The sequence below is a fragment of the Ictalurus punctatus genome, chromosome 11, assembly GCF_001660625.3.
Source record: "Ictalurus punctatus breed USDA103 chromosome 11, Coco_2.0, whole genome shotgun sequence".
Lineage (NCBI taxonomy): Eukaryota > Metazoa > Chordata > Actinopteri > Siluriformes > Ictaluridae > Ictalurus > Ictalurus punctatus.
The window spans coordinates 12,525,680-12,542,069 of record NC_030426.2 but is presented as its reverse complement, the minus strand read 5'-3'; the positions used below and the strand labels follow the sequence as shown (position 1 = coordinate 12,542,069).

The 16,390-nt window shown below is 38.4% G+C and overlaps 1 protein-coding gene across 5 annotated transcripts in view; it reads left to right on the top strand.

Moving 5' to 3' along the window:
• The window catches only part of rad18 (RAD18 E3 ubiquitin protein ligase), a 58,838-nt gene extending 42,729 nt beyond the window's left edge, over positions 1–16,109 (top strand). For 2 of the 5 annotated variants that reach the window (XR_001813996.3, XM_017480317.3), the window contains 2 exons: positions 6,716–6,762; positions 15,895–16,109. Coding sequence is in view for 2 of the 5 variants with exons in the window: in XM_017480317.3 (XP_017335806.1) it covers positions 6,716–6,740 (25 nt within the window). In the remaining 3 variants the exon portion in view is untranslated. Of the gene's footprint in view, positions 1–6,462; positions 6,598–6,715; positions 6,763–15,894 lie in introns of those variants that run through there. The other 3 variants (XR_006983259.2, XR_008397191.1, XM_017480316.3) reach the window with 3 other exon arrangements.
• The last annotated feature ends 281 nt before the right edge of the window (positions 16,110–16,390 follow it).

The window sequence follows — 16,390 nt, the reverse complement described above, 5'->3', positions numbered from 1 at the left end:
CTGAATGTTTGTTGGATTTATGTGGAATCATCATTGTAACCAGCAGCTGAACTTATATTTTGGAATTGATCCAAACAGGTTCAAGGTCATTGCAAGGTCAAATGCATTAATTGCTTCCTCCTGTTTGAAGTATATGTTATGGGTATTTCAAGCATTCAAATTTAGTTTCTTAATTACAGTTACATTTATATAGCCCTTTTTTTATTGGGGAAATCTCCTCAACCACCAACAGTGTATAGCATCCACTTGGATGATGCGACGGCAGCCATAGCGTGCCAGGATTGCCCACCACACACCAGCTATTAGTAGAGAGAAGAGGAGAGTGATCTAGCCAATTCAGGGATGGAGATTATTAGGGGTCCATGATGGATAAGGGACAATGGGGGAATTTCGCCAGGACACCCAGGTTATACTACTCTTTATGAGAAGTGTCCTGGGATTTTTAATGACCACAGATAGTCAGTTTAACATCTCATCCAAAAGACTGTGCTGTTTTTACAGTATAGTGTCCCTTCATTATACTGGGGCATTAGACCCTACACAGACCACAGGTGAGCACCCACTGCGGGCCTCCCTAATACCACTTCTAGCAGCAACCTTAGTTTTCCCCAGGAGGTCTCCCATCCAGGTAGTGGCCAGGCTCACCCCTGCTTAGCTTCAGTGGGATACCAGGTGAGAACTTCAGGTAGATATGGTTCTGGCCATATCTAGTTTAGTAACAAGAAAGACTAGAGTCCTTCTTGGTGGTGGTGTACTACTTGTTAACTCATCAGTTCACTAACCAAGACTGCCTTCCTACACCTTCACCATATTGATAGACTCCACCTTCTACTCAACAGCAAAGATACAGAAATGTTAGTTCTTCCCTTCATCAGTTTCCATCTTGACTATTTTACTGTATAACTTGTCCTGCTGAAACTTCTTATAAAAAACCTTTAATGCCATCCATTGGTCATCTCTAAAAACCTGCCCACACACCTAAATCCTCTGGTACCTGTCTTCTTGTGATGCTTCATTTTAGATTGCCCTCAGTATGTGGTGGGCATTTAGCATTATAGCTCCCAAGCTTTGGAATTCCCTTCCTAAATTTTTTAATTTAAAGCTGGACCAAAAATGAAACCCACATCTCTTCAGTCAGTGCTATTCCAATTCATTTGCATCTGAATAACCACGCTGTGTAATAGCGACACAATGTCCTTTTGTTTGCATGCTTATCCTTCTTTTTCATTTTGTTTATGTTAATTTGACCTTTGTGTCCCTTTATTTGCAATTCTTCCATGGGCCACAAAGTGCTTACAAAGCAGGTACAGGATCTCATTGTGGGGAAAAATAAGAATGATGAGAAGGTTGCAAATTTTTTTCCAAGGCATTGGATATACCATGGAACACTGTAAAGACAGTATTCAACAAGTGGAGAAAATTTGGCACAACAGTGACTAAGAACAGGAGGTCCCTCTAAAATTGATGAGAGGATAAGGAGAAAACTGGCAAGGAGGCTGCCAAGAGGCCTACAGCAACATTAAAAGACCACCATAACATTGAAGCATGGAGGTGGCAGCAGCATTGTGCTTCAGAGCTGTTTTTCTTCAACTGGAACTGGGGCTTTAATCAGGGTGGAGGGAATAATGAATAGCTCCAAATACCAGTCAATTTTGGTGCAAAAAAAAACTTGAGGCTTCTGCTGAACACTTAAGATGAAAAGGAATTTCACCTTTCAGCATGATAATGACCTGAAGCATATCACCAAATCAAAAAACGAATAGCTTCACCAAAACAAATTCAATGTTTTGGAATGGCCCAGCCAGAGTTCAGATCTAAACCCAATCGAAAAGCTGTGGGGTGACCTGTAGAGGGCTGTGTACAGGAGATGTCTAGCCAGTTTGAGTTAGAATGCTTTTGCAAGGAAGAATGGCAAAATATTGCAAAGTGAATATGTGGCAAACTTCACTTCCAGGGGCACGAGGTGGGGGACACCATGGACCATGGATGCCAACCCATCACATGGCACAATCGCGCACACCCACTCATACACTACAGACAACTTGGAAATGCCAGTCAGTTACATTTTAAAATCAAGTCTCTTTTATATATAAACTTCAGTTCCAAAAATAAATTGGCTATATTTTACAAATCCAATTCCAGTCTTTGCCATTTGTTACCGGATTCATTATCCAATATGTTTTTCTGGTATCAGATTCCACAATTATTATTAGTAGCAGTACTAAGACCCACTGCTTGTATGCAGCACTAATCTTAAAGTCTGATGCTGGAGCACTAGAAAATTTAAACCGTCATATTTACCATTATTAATCTAATATTATTTCAGTGTGTGTAAGTTTTCCGTGTGGTTTGCTGCCATTTCTTAAATGGTCCAAACTGAATAGTGCTCCAACCTGAAGAGTGCAGAAATTCAAGTTTCTCTGAACTGCTTGAGATGCTGCTATTTCCAGTGGAATCTCACTTTCTGGCCTTTGCTAAAATAAAAGTAAAAATCTTCAGCTCCTGATGCATAATTCAGTTTGTTGTTTAAGCCTTTGACTTCTGAATAATGAAAGCTTTGTAAATTTTCTTGTTGTTCATTGATTTTAGAGCAAAAGAATTTTTTAAGGAATTAGTTACACACCAGAAAGCCAGTTCAGATTATTGACATTATGGATTGTAGAATGTGATCAGCAAGACACATGCTCCCTGCAGAACAAGTAGCCTTGAAAACCCTATGCAGTGCACATACATATACAGTATCTCACAAAAGTGAGTACACCCCTCACATTTTTGTAAATATTTGATTATATCTCTTCATGTGACAACACTGAAGAAGTGACACTTTGCTAAAAAGATATAATAAACTATTTACAAAAATGTTAGGGGTATACTCACTTTTGTGAGATGCTGTATATTGTGAATAGAAAGTCATTTGGGATTAGGGCTTAATTGTGAATTATAAGTTGGTGAAAGTTTATCTGGATCCTGGTTCACCAAAAATAAAGCAATAAGCCATGAGAAGGTGCACAGTGAATTTATCATGTGAAAGGGTGTTTTTTGGTATTATGTGAAGAAGGCCTGAAACCCATGGGCATTTCATGGACAGAACAATGGCTTAAGGGTAACTCTTTTATTGGTTTAAAACCTGGAGCATTAATACATAATGCTCTTAGATAGGTGAGTGTACAGTTTATACTGCAGTTTAGTTAATTTTATGGGAGATAGTCAGAGATAATGTACTCAATATTCTTGCGTGGTGTGCTAGAAAATACTTTTTGTTTTATTTTTGTCCATTCACGTGGGTCACGTGGCTGTCTCAACATAGAAGGGGAAAAACAGCAGTGCTTAGCATAATTACTGCATTTTTATATTTTTAGACCCCCATTTGTTGTCATCATAAGTAAAATACATTAGTTAGTTGGTGGCTGAAACATATTTCTAGACATACACACATGGTGCACACAGAAATTGACATGGGCCAGACTTGCATTGTGGCTGTCTTGATATGATCGTAGGTTCTTTACACTGTCTGTCTAAAATGAGAAAGTAATTGCAGGAGGGAATTACTTGGAGCTGTGTAATCTGTGTGCTGAAACTAGTTAGGTATTGCATTATAAACGGACTCCTGATGCGAGTTAACCTTGCAGACCTTCACCTGCCCCAGTTCTCATTTAGTTCTTCCTTCATGCTCAGTATATGTCGGTGTTTATCTGAAATGTTCCTGAAAGACAGACAGACAACAGTTCATTGGTATAATATTAGTAAAGGCATTCCACAGAGATCTGTTCTTGGCCTTCTCCTCTTTGTAATGTACAGGTTGCCCATCAGTCACATAATTTGCAGTCATGTAAATTATTATTAAAAATTTGCTGTCATTGCACTCAGTTTTCACTGTTATAACAACTTAAACATGATGGTACTGCATTGCTCAGGTCATGACATGTTTCAGATGACTGTGTTGGTACACTTTTGTAGCACCAGTATGAAGCTGCTCACATTGCCTTGTGTTTGTACGTTTGATTCAGTTTTTTCCTGCTAGTTTTTCTCATTTTAATGTTAGTCCAACTTCATTTGGATAATTCTCCATACTTGTGTTATGCTCCTTTCAAGTATTTCAAATGAATCTAGTGTGAAAAATGTTTCCTAAATATGGACATGTATGAGGGATAAAACTGCTGAAAGTAAATTGATCACAGATGCAGTCTGTCAAGTTACGCTGGTAATGTTACTACGGCTTCATTTCATCATCTCATGGCCATGGTGAGGCAGTCCTGCTGTGCGTGTATGCTGCAGGGTCATCACAAGGCAAATGTGTGCGTTTTAAAAAAAAAAATTTTTATTATACATCCAGCCATTTTCAATACTGTTTATCCTACACAGTCTCACGGGGAGCCTGGAGCCTATCCCAGGGAACACCCTTGTCGGGGTGCCAACCCATCGCAGGGCATAATCGCACACTACAGACAGTTTAGGGAAGCCAATCAGCTGGCAATGCATGTCTTGAGGGAGGAAACTGGAGTACTCTGTGCACAAAGGGTGAAGGTGGGATTTGAACCCTCAACCCAGGAGGTGTGAGGGAAACGTGCTAACCACTAAGCCACCGTGTTTAAAGCCAAAGTTTCTAAAGTTAATTAAATTAATTTCTTTTTTATTATGTTTTTGAACATTTTATATAATAATTGTGTTTGTTTTGTTTGTTCCTTTTTTTTTTTTAAATCAAAAATGAAATCAATCACTCTGCTGATTTCAGAGCTTGGGTCACTGAGAGCAGCTTTATTTTAAGTGAGCAGGTGGAAGGAGATTAGGAAGAAGTGGAAATGTGGATGGATTGAGATTAAGAATAGAGTAGAGCATGACTAAGAACAAAAATGTGTAGGCATATAAACTATATTATGGAGGAGCAAGTAACAATAGACTGAGAACCAAATAATGCATTCAGAGTGACTGCAGGAAATCACCTGCAATCTTTTAAACTTTATAGGAAGCCAAAGACTTTTTCAATTTTCCTTCCACTGCTTCAATTTTGCTTGCACTGACCCTTCGCTTGCCACCCCACCTCCAGTGTTGCAATTTCCTCACTTTGTCTTGGCTCACTTTGGCCCGAAAGTAGCTTTGTTCTGTTTGTATGCTTTTTCATTAGTGCAACACAACATTGTAATCTTCCCACAAGTAGACCTGGATATAAGCGCGTCGTTCTCTTTCCGTGCGTGCCACCTTCAGAAGTTGATTGTTGAGAACCTGTGTATGTGTAATTCTTGTATTCCAAGAGTTGTATTACTTGTAAGTGCCTAAACACTGCTTTAGTATATTTTTCCTCATCATCTTCATGTTTGTGTTTTTAAGGTATTACATAGGAGTTCAATGTGGAACGCGGGCACTTCCCTTGAACACTTGAACAGTGATTGATGAAACTGTTAAAGAAAAATGGTCACATTTGCAGTCCATCATTGACTAATTTTGTCTGCTATGGCAGCTCCTTAATCTTCCTTCATCTCAAAGAATGGCTCTGCCTGCTCCCTCTTTGGTGATACAGATTAGCATTTGAAAAACCGGCCAATGCTTGAGACTAGAGATGCACCAGTACTAAATTTCTCAACTGATACCAATAACTGATTGTTTAGTGATATCGGCCGATACCAATAGTTCTGCCTTTTATACCTTCATTTAAATTAATAATAATTCATTCCACAATTCTGAAAAAAATGCATATAAAACTTTATTCTTTTAAGTTGTTTCACAGTAACTGGTCTCATAAACAGAAAACACATTAGTCTAATTAACATTAACACATTAACTAAATTCAGATGATTAAAGTAAGATTTCTTAACTTATTGAATGTTATTAATTCATATTAACATTGACAGAATTCTAAAAAACCTCCTGTTAGTCTCACATTCCCTCTCCACAAACAAAAACGTTTCTACTCCTTCATTGAACAGCAAACTGGTAATATATAGGCCTAATATAAACTTTATACTACTCTACAAATATATTTTTCTGTGCAATATATACATACATACACCTTTTTGTCAACTCATCTTCATTTAAATCTTTCAACGGTGTATTGGCGCCTTAATTCAGCGTGATCAGCGCAGGGGGAAAATTTTTGACTCAACGCCGAAACTCCTGCTTCACTGCTGCTCACTTCCGGTGTAAAATTTTAGCAGTGCAGAGCTTGTCCGTTTTGTCATCATTGTCAGTTTTGTCATCATTCCACACAAGAGACATCTTCTTTACACACAGCACGAAATCCATGTTTTCCCGCCCTCTTTTTATTGACAGGATATAATCGGCCCTAATCATCGGATGTTTCTAAATTTTCGATTATTGACCGACACCTCGGTGTATCTCTACTTGAGACGCAATAATCTAAGCAGACGGCTTCCTTCCAAACACATTTGATGTGTATTTACTCTCATAAGGTTGCATAAAAAACCTATGTCTAATGATGGCATTCTTGTCCTTTTGTACCCCCTGAAGTAGTGATCACCAGCTCTGGTTCTGCAGAAATCAGTTCCAGCCCTTATTCCACACACCTGCTCCAGAAAATCCGTCTGCTTGATTAGTTGGATCAGCTTAGCTGGATTAGTGTTGGAATTCTGGGTGTATTTCAAGGTACAAGGGCTAGTGATCACTGCTCGCTTGTTCTAATATGCCAAAATGCCCTGTCTCACTGTTGAATCTCCACATCGTATAAATGCCAAGTAAACATTTCTTTGGTTTTGTGTTGTAGCTCCATTTCCGATGTTTTCAATTGAAGACCATAAGGATACTACCTGTGTAAGTTATTCTTCTAATCTACTTTTATTATAATAAAAAACTTCATTGTAATCACATTCTGACTTTTATTTAACATTAACCAGCTGGATAAATGATGATAAATTACTTAGCCAGAAGCCCAAGTAAGCTTAAATGTTGCATAGACTCAAGCCCAGTCCTAAAAAAGTTCTAACTGACATGATTTGACTTAAATGTTTGCCGATCATTAATAAAGTCTAAAGGAAACAAACATGTATATGCATTTCCACGTAGGGAAAATTTCCGACTTTGTGTAGCTATAGTAATTCTCCTCTCCTGATAATATTTTTGAGGTAGCACATTTTATTTACGCTCTCGACAAGAAGTAAGAAAGTTGTTTTCGAATGTTTTGGCTATGAGCGATCGTGTTCTCATGTCATATGTTAAAGAAATTATTCAGGTCTTGCTAACATCTTTCTCCGTATGATTAAGTGCAATGTGACTGCATGTGTATTAGCAGGAGAGTTATGTGACGCTTTGGGCTGGATTTTGTTGAATTTAACTTCAAAGTGGGAAATTGAGACTCTGAATTAAGTCATTTTCGACCTCCAGGCTTTCTAGTTACAAAAGTCGGGAAACATGGATGCTTTCCATGAAAGTTTGTCTTCTTGACTTCAGTGATCTTTTCAGACAAAGAACAAACAAAGAGGGAAAGTTAGTTTGTTTTACCTTCTCAAAAGAGCAAACGTTATGGTCAGTGTTATTGATTTTAACCCACTACTGTTTCTGTATGTTTGGTGATCTGAAGCAAATGCTACTCTAATCTTATTCAAAAGTACGCCAGTGGTATTTTGCTGATATAATGTCATGTGCTGAACTTGAGATTGAGGACTTCATGTTCCTGGTAGGAGTTCCATGTTGAGGGGGCTTTTTCTTTATAGAGAGTTACAGTGAATACAGAATTTTATATAGCTCGTACACATGATCAGCATGAGAACAGCTTGATTTGAGAGAGCTTGGGGAGAGATATAAAAAGGATGAGACGGCAGACAGGATATGATTAAGAACAGAGTAGAACGTGACTAAGGATAAAAATCTATAAGCCTATTCTTTACAGAGGAAAAAGAAACAATAGACTGAGGACCTAATAATGTTGTACTTGGACCGATTGCAGGCTTCACTTACAACTGTTTATAGGAGAATGGGGACTTTTAATTTCCCTTGCACTGCCTCACATATCCTTGCAGTGCATCTTCTGAGCTGATCTATCAAAATATCCATGTGACAGGTCAAATGTTAATGTAACAGTTATTTACAAATAGGTTGTAATCAATCTCTCAAGAGATCTTACTGTATTCTGTCCTAACACAAGTACACTATTATTCATGGAAATGTCCTGTTATGGTGTAATTCCTGCTTGCCAGTTTTTATTTCATCATTCACTTCCTCTACATATCCATGACAGTTTCTTAGCTTATTAAATTTGCCTTCTTGAGAGCTATTACATTAAGAGTTTATCCAGTGGTTAGGCAAGCTGTTTGTGTTGCTCTGCTACATATAGACCAAAGTTGGATTATAGAACTGAACCAGATCTTTATCCAGTATCTCGATTTTTTTTTTACTTCCACTATTTATTCATTATTACTGGTAATGTTGTAAGCTTGTTAAAGTTATCAGCCCAATCTGCTCTGAAATTCATAAGAATTTTAACAAGCATGAGTGATTTATGGTGGATATCAAGAAAGAAAGCATAAGAAAAACAATGGCTGTTGTTGTGTTAGTCTAACATTAACAGTTTGTAAATTTTTTGTATGATTTGGCTAATGTGAATGCTGATGAATTACAATTGTGTGACCAAGTTAAACAATAGTACGAAATTGAAGACTGGAGATACAATTTCATGAAATAATACACTTCCAGTAATGACTATCAGGCATCTTTTAGCTTGCTATTATAGCTAGCTTGTTTACTTGGAAGACTAGTTGTAAAAGTCTGGCCATCAGGGAGGGCTAATAATGATCTATTTCAACCAAATATGTTAATAGATGTTGATTTAATAATATTAGTCAGGCTATCATTTGCCGTCACATGGAATGCTTTTTTGAGTACTTCATAAAGCCTGGGTTTTGTAGACAATTTCTGATTACAGTGTAATCATGCTCAGTTAGAATTCTTGTAGTCAGTAACTTGGATTACATTTCAAATATCTCTGATATACCCTGATACATTAACAGTTGTTCTGTGTTTCTGTTGCTATATATTTTTGCCTAATTGCATAACTTAGTGTTATTAGGAGGCACTTAAGTAGGTATCTATTGTCAAAAGTGCTCACATCTATATTCAAACCTGAGGAATTTTCTGTATGTTGTATTATATTGCAATGTACAGCATATTTTGCTTAGAAAATTATATATGTTTTGTCAATCTGCATGTTTTAAAGCTATGTTCTTTAATTCTGCTTGGTTAAAGTGGCCTATAGTCAAATAAAATCTGGCAACCTCAAAGGCATGAGAATACCAAGAATACCAACTGAACTGATTTCAGGCAGTTTAATTCTAAATATGGCCCTGAGTAATATATGTGAAAGAAAAGGAGACCTAAAAAAAAATCAACTGGTCATTGTAGACATCACCGTTATTTATATATATATTGTAATTCGCCTCTTTTCTGAAGCCTGACCACAAACAGCACTGTTAATTAAAGTTAATTATAATTATTCAATGCATAATTGGCTTCGTTTTCTCTGGACGCTGTCATGATGTGACCTCAGGCCAAATTACAGAGGCACAAATGGTCCCTTTTCTTATAATAGAATGATGAGTTATGAGTGGAAGATTCATAATTTAAAAAAGAAAATAGATCTCGATCTTGTTAATGATGCATACAGTAGTTGGAAGTGCAAGGAGAAAGGCACATCTATAAAGACCTCAGATTTAATGACCCCCACTGAATTAAAATGGTTTTAGTGTCATGATGTGTTTTGATAATGGATTTGTCTTCAGTGTGACTTCACCATTGTGTTTGTGAATCATTCCCTGCTCCATCTCACATTTGTCTAAAGGGTAATTTAACCATTGATGTCACCGAACCCCTGCTGCATTATTTGTTTTCCTTTTAAACTGTCTGCTCTGGGAGTGGGAAGCGACTGCTTAGTGCTGCATTCTTGGTAAGATTTCACCTAGGTGAGTTTTTCTTCACTGAGAAACCTTATCTGCAACATTCAGCTTGTCATAAACCCTCAGACACAACTATTAATTGAAACGCTGTCAGTCTGGTGAGAGCTGGAAAAGGTGATGGAGGAGGAAAAACAGTGAGAGCTTGTGTGTGAGGAGCTTCATCATTCTTGTTTTTGACCTCGTCAATAATCACAATCATCTGAACACCTTGTTTGTTTTTCCCGCAAGCAGTATGCAGGAGGTGAATTATGGCTGTGACTTTGTGTGTACAATCCATGGACCTGCCCATTTGATTTGGAAATTAATGGCTTAGATGTAAAATTCAGATGTCAAATTTACAAAGCTTTGACTCCTTGCTATGTTGATAAGGGACACTCCTAAAAAATTATACTGTTTGTTTTTTCAGCTAAATCGGTGGTCAGACCAATGGTGAGTAAAATTCACTTAGCAGAAAAAGCTGGTTCACTGAATGGACAGGATATGGAGGAAGCAGACTTGTGTCTGGTTCTGTTTATTTTTGCTTTGCACAAACTTTAGCTAGGAGAACTAAACCAAAAAAAAGAGGAACTGCTAAGTATTGTGCAGTGCTCACACCAAACTTTAGCCTCGCTGTTTTCTTATTGCTGCTTGGCATACATCTAAAAATAATTAAATAAATGAAACTAGCCGTCTTTTCCATCGATGTACACTAGGGTTTTTCTATGCAAGATTTTTCAGTATTGGGCATAATTGCAGCTGGGAATCGTTCATTTTCAACCTGCTTCCGATGTCTGAACTATATGTCTCCTCTGATACCTGACACTGACCTGTCAGCACTATGTCTAAATATCACATTACATGTACATAAAAGCTGAATATTATGGCATTCCACTGGCGATAACATGCAGCAGAGGTTCTCAACCTTTTCTAACTAAAGCCCCCCCCCCCCCCCCCCCCCAAGCCTCCCCTATCATGTGACCCCCCCCCCACACACACACACACACACACACACACACAATATTGGAAACAGGGGGAGTCGGTAAGGTTTGTCCAAAAAGTCGCTAGATTTGTCGATAGGCGTTTTTTTGTTGTTGTAGTTGTTGGGGTTTTTTTTTTGCAAAAAACAAACAGTCACTAAAGGGGTCTGAAAAGTCACTAAGTTGGCAACACTGGTCTGCACTGACAGCTAGATAAAAGGCAGGCTAAGCTCCACCTCTCCCCAGCAAAAAGAAAATACAGAGGGAACCGAAGTTTTTCAACATTCTATTTGAAAAGCATTAACATGCACCGATGGTCCCAAATGATGCCCTGTCTGTGTTTATTTCTAGAAAACAATTTGCGCCCCCCTTCAGATCTCTGAGTGCGCCCCCAGGCAGAGAACCACTGACATACCGTAAACCAGTGGGGAAGGTTTAAAAATGTTTTTATTGTTGTTGTTTTTTGTTGTAGGATAAACAGACAACAAATTGGCAAATTTAGTTTTTTATATTTTTGGTATAGTTTATATATACTGCCAATTTTGGTATTATTTTTGGTATAGTTTATATATACTGCCAATTTTGGTCTTAAATTATACTTAACATGTCCTTTAAAGGTCTTCAAAGATACTAGAATGCAAAAAGAAAAATAGCTCTTTATTGCGTTTTCTAAACATAATTGCCTCAATAGACTATCGACTTATCCAGAGGCTTACAAACCAATTTCTCAAATGTCCAGCACTTTTGCACCATTCCATTTATTTCTAGTCTTACAAAAAGCTTTGCATAGATGATCCAAGGTCATGCTCTGTTTATGCATGTCTCTTTAGATTTGCAGTTACCTTAACTCTGCCATCACAGTCAAGGAGAAAAGTCCTTGGCACACGATCTCAGACTGCTTAAGGGTTCTCTATTTCAAATTGATTAGTTCTACTAGTTAAGATCTGATCTGAAAATTATTTGACTTGGCTAATTTGTTGAATAATTCCAGAGAGAGAGGGGGGAGAGGGGGGGGGGGGGGGGAGAGAGAGGTGTTATTGTTCTGGTATTTCAAATGGTCATGTCCTCCATGGCTGCTTCAAGACTTTGATCAATAGTCGGGTTGCCTGGTTCCACTGAGGAGCGGCTTTGAGGAGCTTTAGCCATTCTGGGAGTAATGAAAACATGCGTGTGAGGCCCTTTCGCTTCCCTACAGTAAAGCTGTTGTAATAAAAGTGTCATCAGTCTGAGAGTGTGTTGTGCAGAGGAGGTGTCACCTTCAAACCTTCACCCACTGTGGGTTTTAGTGGCCTTTACCATTCAGCTTTGTAGCAAGACGACTGCCACCATGTCTCGCCGGGTGACCCAGCATCCCATTTTTAGATGTGCTCAGATTACAGCTCGTTTATTTGTTTGTGCTCTGAATCTAGGTGGTAAGTTTTATTTTATTTTCTCTCCCTTTTTAGACTCCTCCCCAGAGCATCCTAAACTACTCAGTCATCATTCATGTGTTAACAGGCGGTTTTCTGTGTAGATTAAAATAAAATAAAAAAAGGTTTCAATTATAGGGATGTAACTGCTTGAAGTTAAAACACTAAACACATGAAATTTTGCTCATACTGATTTATGAGAATGGTCGAGTGATTTTACTTCCCTGTGTTTCTTTGTAATGGAAAGAAAACATATATACTTGATGTCCTATGTAAAGCAGGCCATTCAAACAATTCAAAGCTTTATAAAGGTTGAGTTTACAGACCTTTCCATGAGGTCTGTAATAAATTACTCCATCATGGGAAATTGCTGGCAGCATTCATTCTGCTTTTGCTACTTTCTTGTCTTTAGTTTTTTGTGGTTTTGTTGTTCTTTTTGAAGCACCGCATAGTTTTTTGTTCACAAGAGAATTATTTGGCTGCGCTGGGAGCTTGCTAATTTCAGACTGAAATGTGTGTGGAGTGAACGGGCATTAGGGAGTATCTATAAAGCAGATGACAAGAAACCCATCCAAACACAAACAAGCACTTCAGACTATAATAGATTTTCAAAATGGGTTTTCTCAGTTACATAATACACTTGCTGAGGCTATGGCTTAAACCATTATTGTTTTAATCTCTTCTACATATTTTGCAGGTTATTTGTACCAGTAAGAAATCACCGATTGTATCTTTAAATGGTGCTTAAATATTGTTGAGCGCATTCCAAGGTGAATGCACAGTGTGTTTGTCCTTGTATCTCTCTCTGCTGATTGAACGTGAAGTGTATTTTAAAAACAGCTGTGAAGGAAAGTCACTGCTCAAGGTTACACAGTGTATTTAACAGCTGAGCTGAAATGCATGAGTTGATGAAATTAGGTTTTAGCATATGTCAGACACAATCAGACCTCAGAATCGAGACCAGGAGTCATAACTCCTGATCCACCCAGATTATTAGAGACAGAAGCCTTACTTCATTCATGAGGCTCTGGCAGCCCTGGCAAGTCCATACATCTAATCTAAAGCGAAGAGTTATGAAGTGTAGCTGCATGCATTAATACACTCCGCAGAATCATTTAGTAAACTGATGATGGATTGCACTGGTTAATTCTGCTTCAAATCATTCATCGGTGCCTTATACCTCCTCACAGGTTGTGATCTCCCACAGGTGCTGTGTACCGAACCTTCCGAAATTGCCTTCCTGCAGGTTTTCTTCACTTCACTGCTTCCTGCTTGCTTCGTATCCCATTTGCTTTCTAATGTTCAAAGTTGTCTTGCTTGAAGCGATTGCAGGAAATGGTGTAGGTGGATTATTGACCTCGAAGCTTTAGTTGTAGTGCTAATTAATAGTGAGAAGTTTTCTTATGAGAGCCATGTGATTTGGCTCAATGTTTCAGTAAGCGCTCTGACAAGCACTTGAGCAGAGAGAAGGGTAAAAAAAGGTGAACGGGCTGCAGCTGAAGAGGAATGTAAGACGCTGTATATAATAACATGTCAGAACACATTACTTAAAGCTATCCAAGTAATCCTCTTATTAAAATGAAATCAAATTTGAATATCCGCTATGGATTACTATATTATTGTCTCTACTGATACAGCTTTTGGTAAACCCCCCCCCCCCCAAGAGGAGAGTTGTGTAATCTTGTTTAAGAAACTTATGATGTTTTTTTAAATTATTATTATTAATAACTGTTTAAGCAAAATTACTTTTTGGTGGTGGGCCATTGAGGTGTAAGAATGGAACTATGCACTCACTGAGCACTTTATTAGGAACACTATACTAATACTGAATACACCAAAGATGTTCCACTGGATTCAGATCCAGTGACTAGGAAGGCCACTGAAGAACATTGAACTCATTGTCATGTTCATGAAACCAGTTTGAGACGACTTGCTTTGTGGCATGGTGCATTACCCTGCTGGAAGTAGCAATTAGAAGATGGCTAAATCGGTCCCTCCAGGATTTTGCTATTGCAGAAATTAATGCAAAATAAAGCAAGCGCTGTAATATTCGAAGGAGCTTGCGATTTTTCAAAATTAACGCAGATTTTCCGCAGATCCGGGCCAGGATGAGTCATGTGATGTCATCACAACAGACATTCAGCCAAAGCCCTTTTCGATTCATGTGTGTGGAACATGAGTACAGCTTAAAGGTATCATTTACCAACTAACATCACTGCAAAAGACCATGCAAAACAATTTCGTGCAATAGCAATTTCACCAATTCAAGTAGTTCTCTGCAAAAAACCCCTCAAAAAATTCAGCAAGTTGCATCGCAGAATTTGAAAAAAGCCACAGTAAAAACAAACACTTTTGGCTGCAACAATCACAGAAAACTCATGAAGGGATGCACATGGTCAGCAACAATACTCAAATAAGCTGTGGTATTTAAGGGAGGAATGATGGGTGTTAACAGGCCCAAAGTGTGCCAAGAAAACATTCCCCATACCATTACACCACCTCCACCAGCCTGGACTGTTGACCCAAGGCAGGTTGGGTCCATGGATTCATGCTGCTAGTGCCTAATTCTGACCCTACCTTTTGTGTGCCTTAGCAGAAATTGAGTTTCATCAGACCAGGCTATGTTTTTCCAATCTTCAACTGTACAGTTTTGGTGAGCCTGTGCCCCCTGCAGCCTCAGCTGTCTGTTCTTGGCTGACAGAAGTGGAACCCAATATGGTCTGGTGTTGTAGCCCATCTGCCTCAAGGTTCAGTGTGTTGTGCGTTCTGAGATGCTTTTCTGCTCACCACAGTTGTACAGAGTGGTTATCTGAGTTACTGTAGCCTTTCTGTCAGCTCACACAAGTCTGACTATTCTCTGTCGACCTCTCTCTTCAACAAGAACACACTTTCCCCATACTGCTCGTTGATTTGAGCATTACCTGAAGTGGCTGGCCCATGTCTGCATGATTTTATGTACTGCACTGCTACCACATGATTGGCTGATTAGGTAATTGCATGAATGAGTAAGTGTGCATGTGTTCCTAATAAAGTGCTCAGTTAGTGTATATTATGCAAACAGAATTAGACTTGAATTGAAGCTCTTTCATCTTTAGTAACTGTTTTATCCTAGTCAGGGTGGTGGTGGTGGTAGTTCCAGTGCCTATCTCAGAAATGCACCCTAGAGAGGCACCAGTCCATCATATGGCACCTTGCCCACACACATTGGGTCAGTTTTGCATAGCCAGTTAGGTGAGAGGAAACAAGGAACGACGAGGAAACACATGCATAAAGATCATGCACAAAGATTAACCCGATTTGAACCGGAGACCCTAGAGCTGTAAGGCAGCAATAATACCAACTTCTCCACCGTGCCACCATTTGAATTGATTTTGAAAAGGGATGGGGAAAAATCAGGTCCTCTGGTCCAGTACTATCCTTTACTTTGTATATACAGCTGATTGATGGGTGTTCACAGAGAAAAGGATGCAGACTGGGGACACTAACTTCTTTCAATATGCAATATACTTCTGGTCGATGTGTACGCTTTTCAAGTCTAGACGTTTGATTATTTAATTTTATTTTTATTTTTTTGGTAACACTCAGGCACTACTGGTCGGCCAGACAAATAAACTCTGATTTTTCTTTCCACAGAGTCCAAGAGGCTAACGCAGAGCCGCAGGCTCCTGGGAGTTGAATCCTCTTAATGCAGGGGAACATGCACTCAAGGCTAGACAGAACCAGCATGACACCTGGACTCGATTTAAAATTAACATTGAATTTATCTTTTATACCTTTACGCATAATTCTGTTTTCAGTATGGGATTTGTATATAGAACATTTGAACAATAAAATCTATTTTTTTTTAATGTTGTGGTGTGTCCCAGTAAATTAGTACTTAATGATTATTATTAAATCATTACTTGGGATCATTATTAATTATTGTTGCTTTTGAGGACAATGTAATGTTCGTTTTAATAATGTAATAATTTGTGTAAAACTATAACAGGATCAACGGTCATAAAAACAATTAAAATGTCATGATCACATTCATATGACAGGCTTTTTTCAACACATTCAGTGAGCTCTAGCTTGTCTACATGCACAAATCCAGACAGATAAAGAATCTGTGCAAAAAATGCCAGCTATC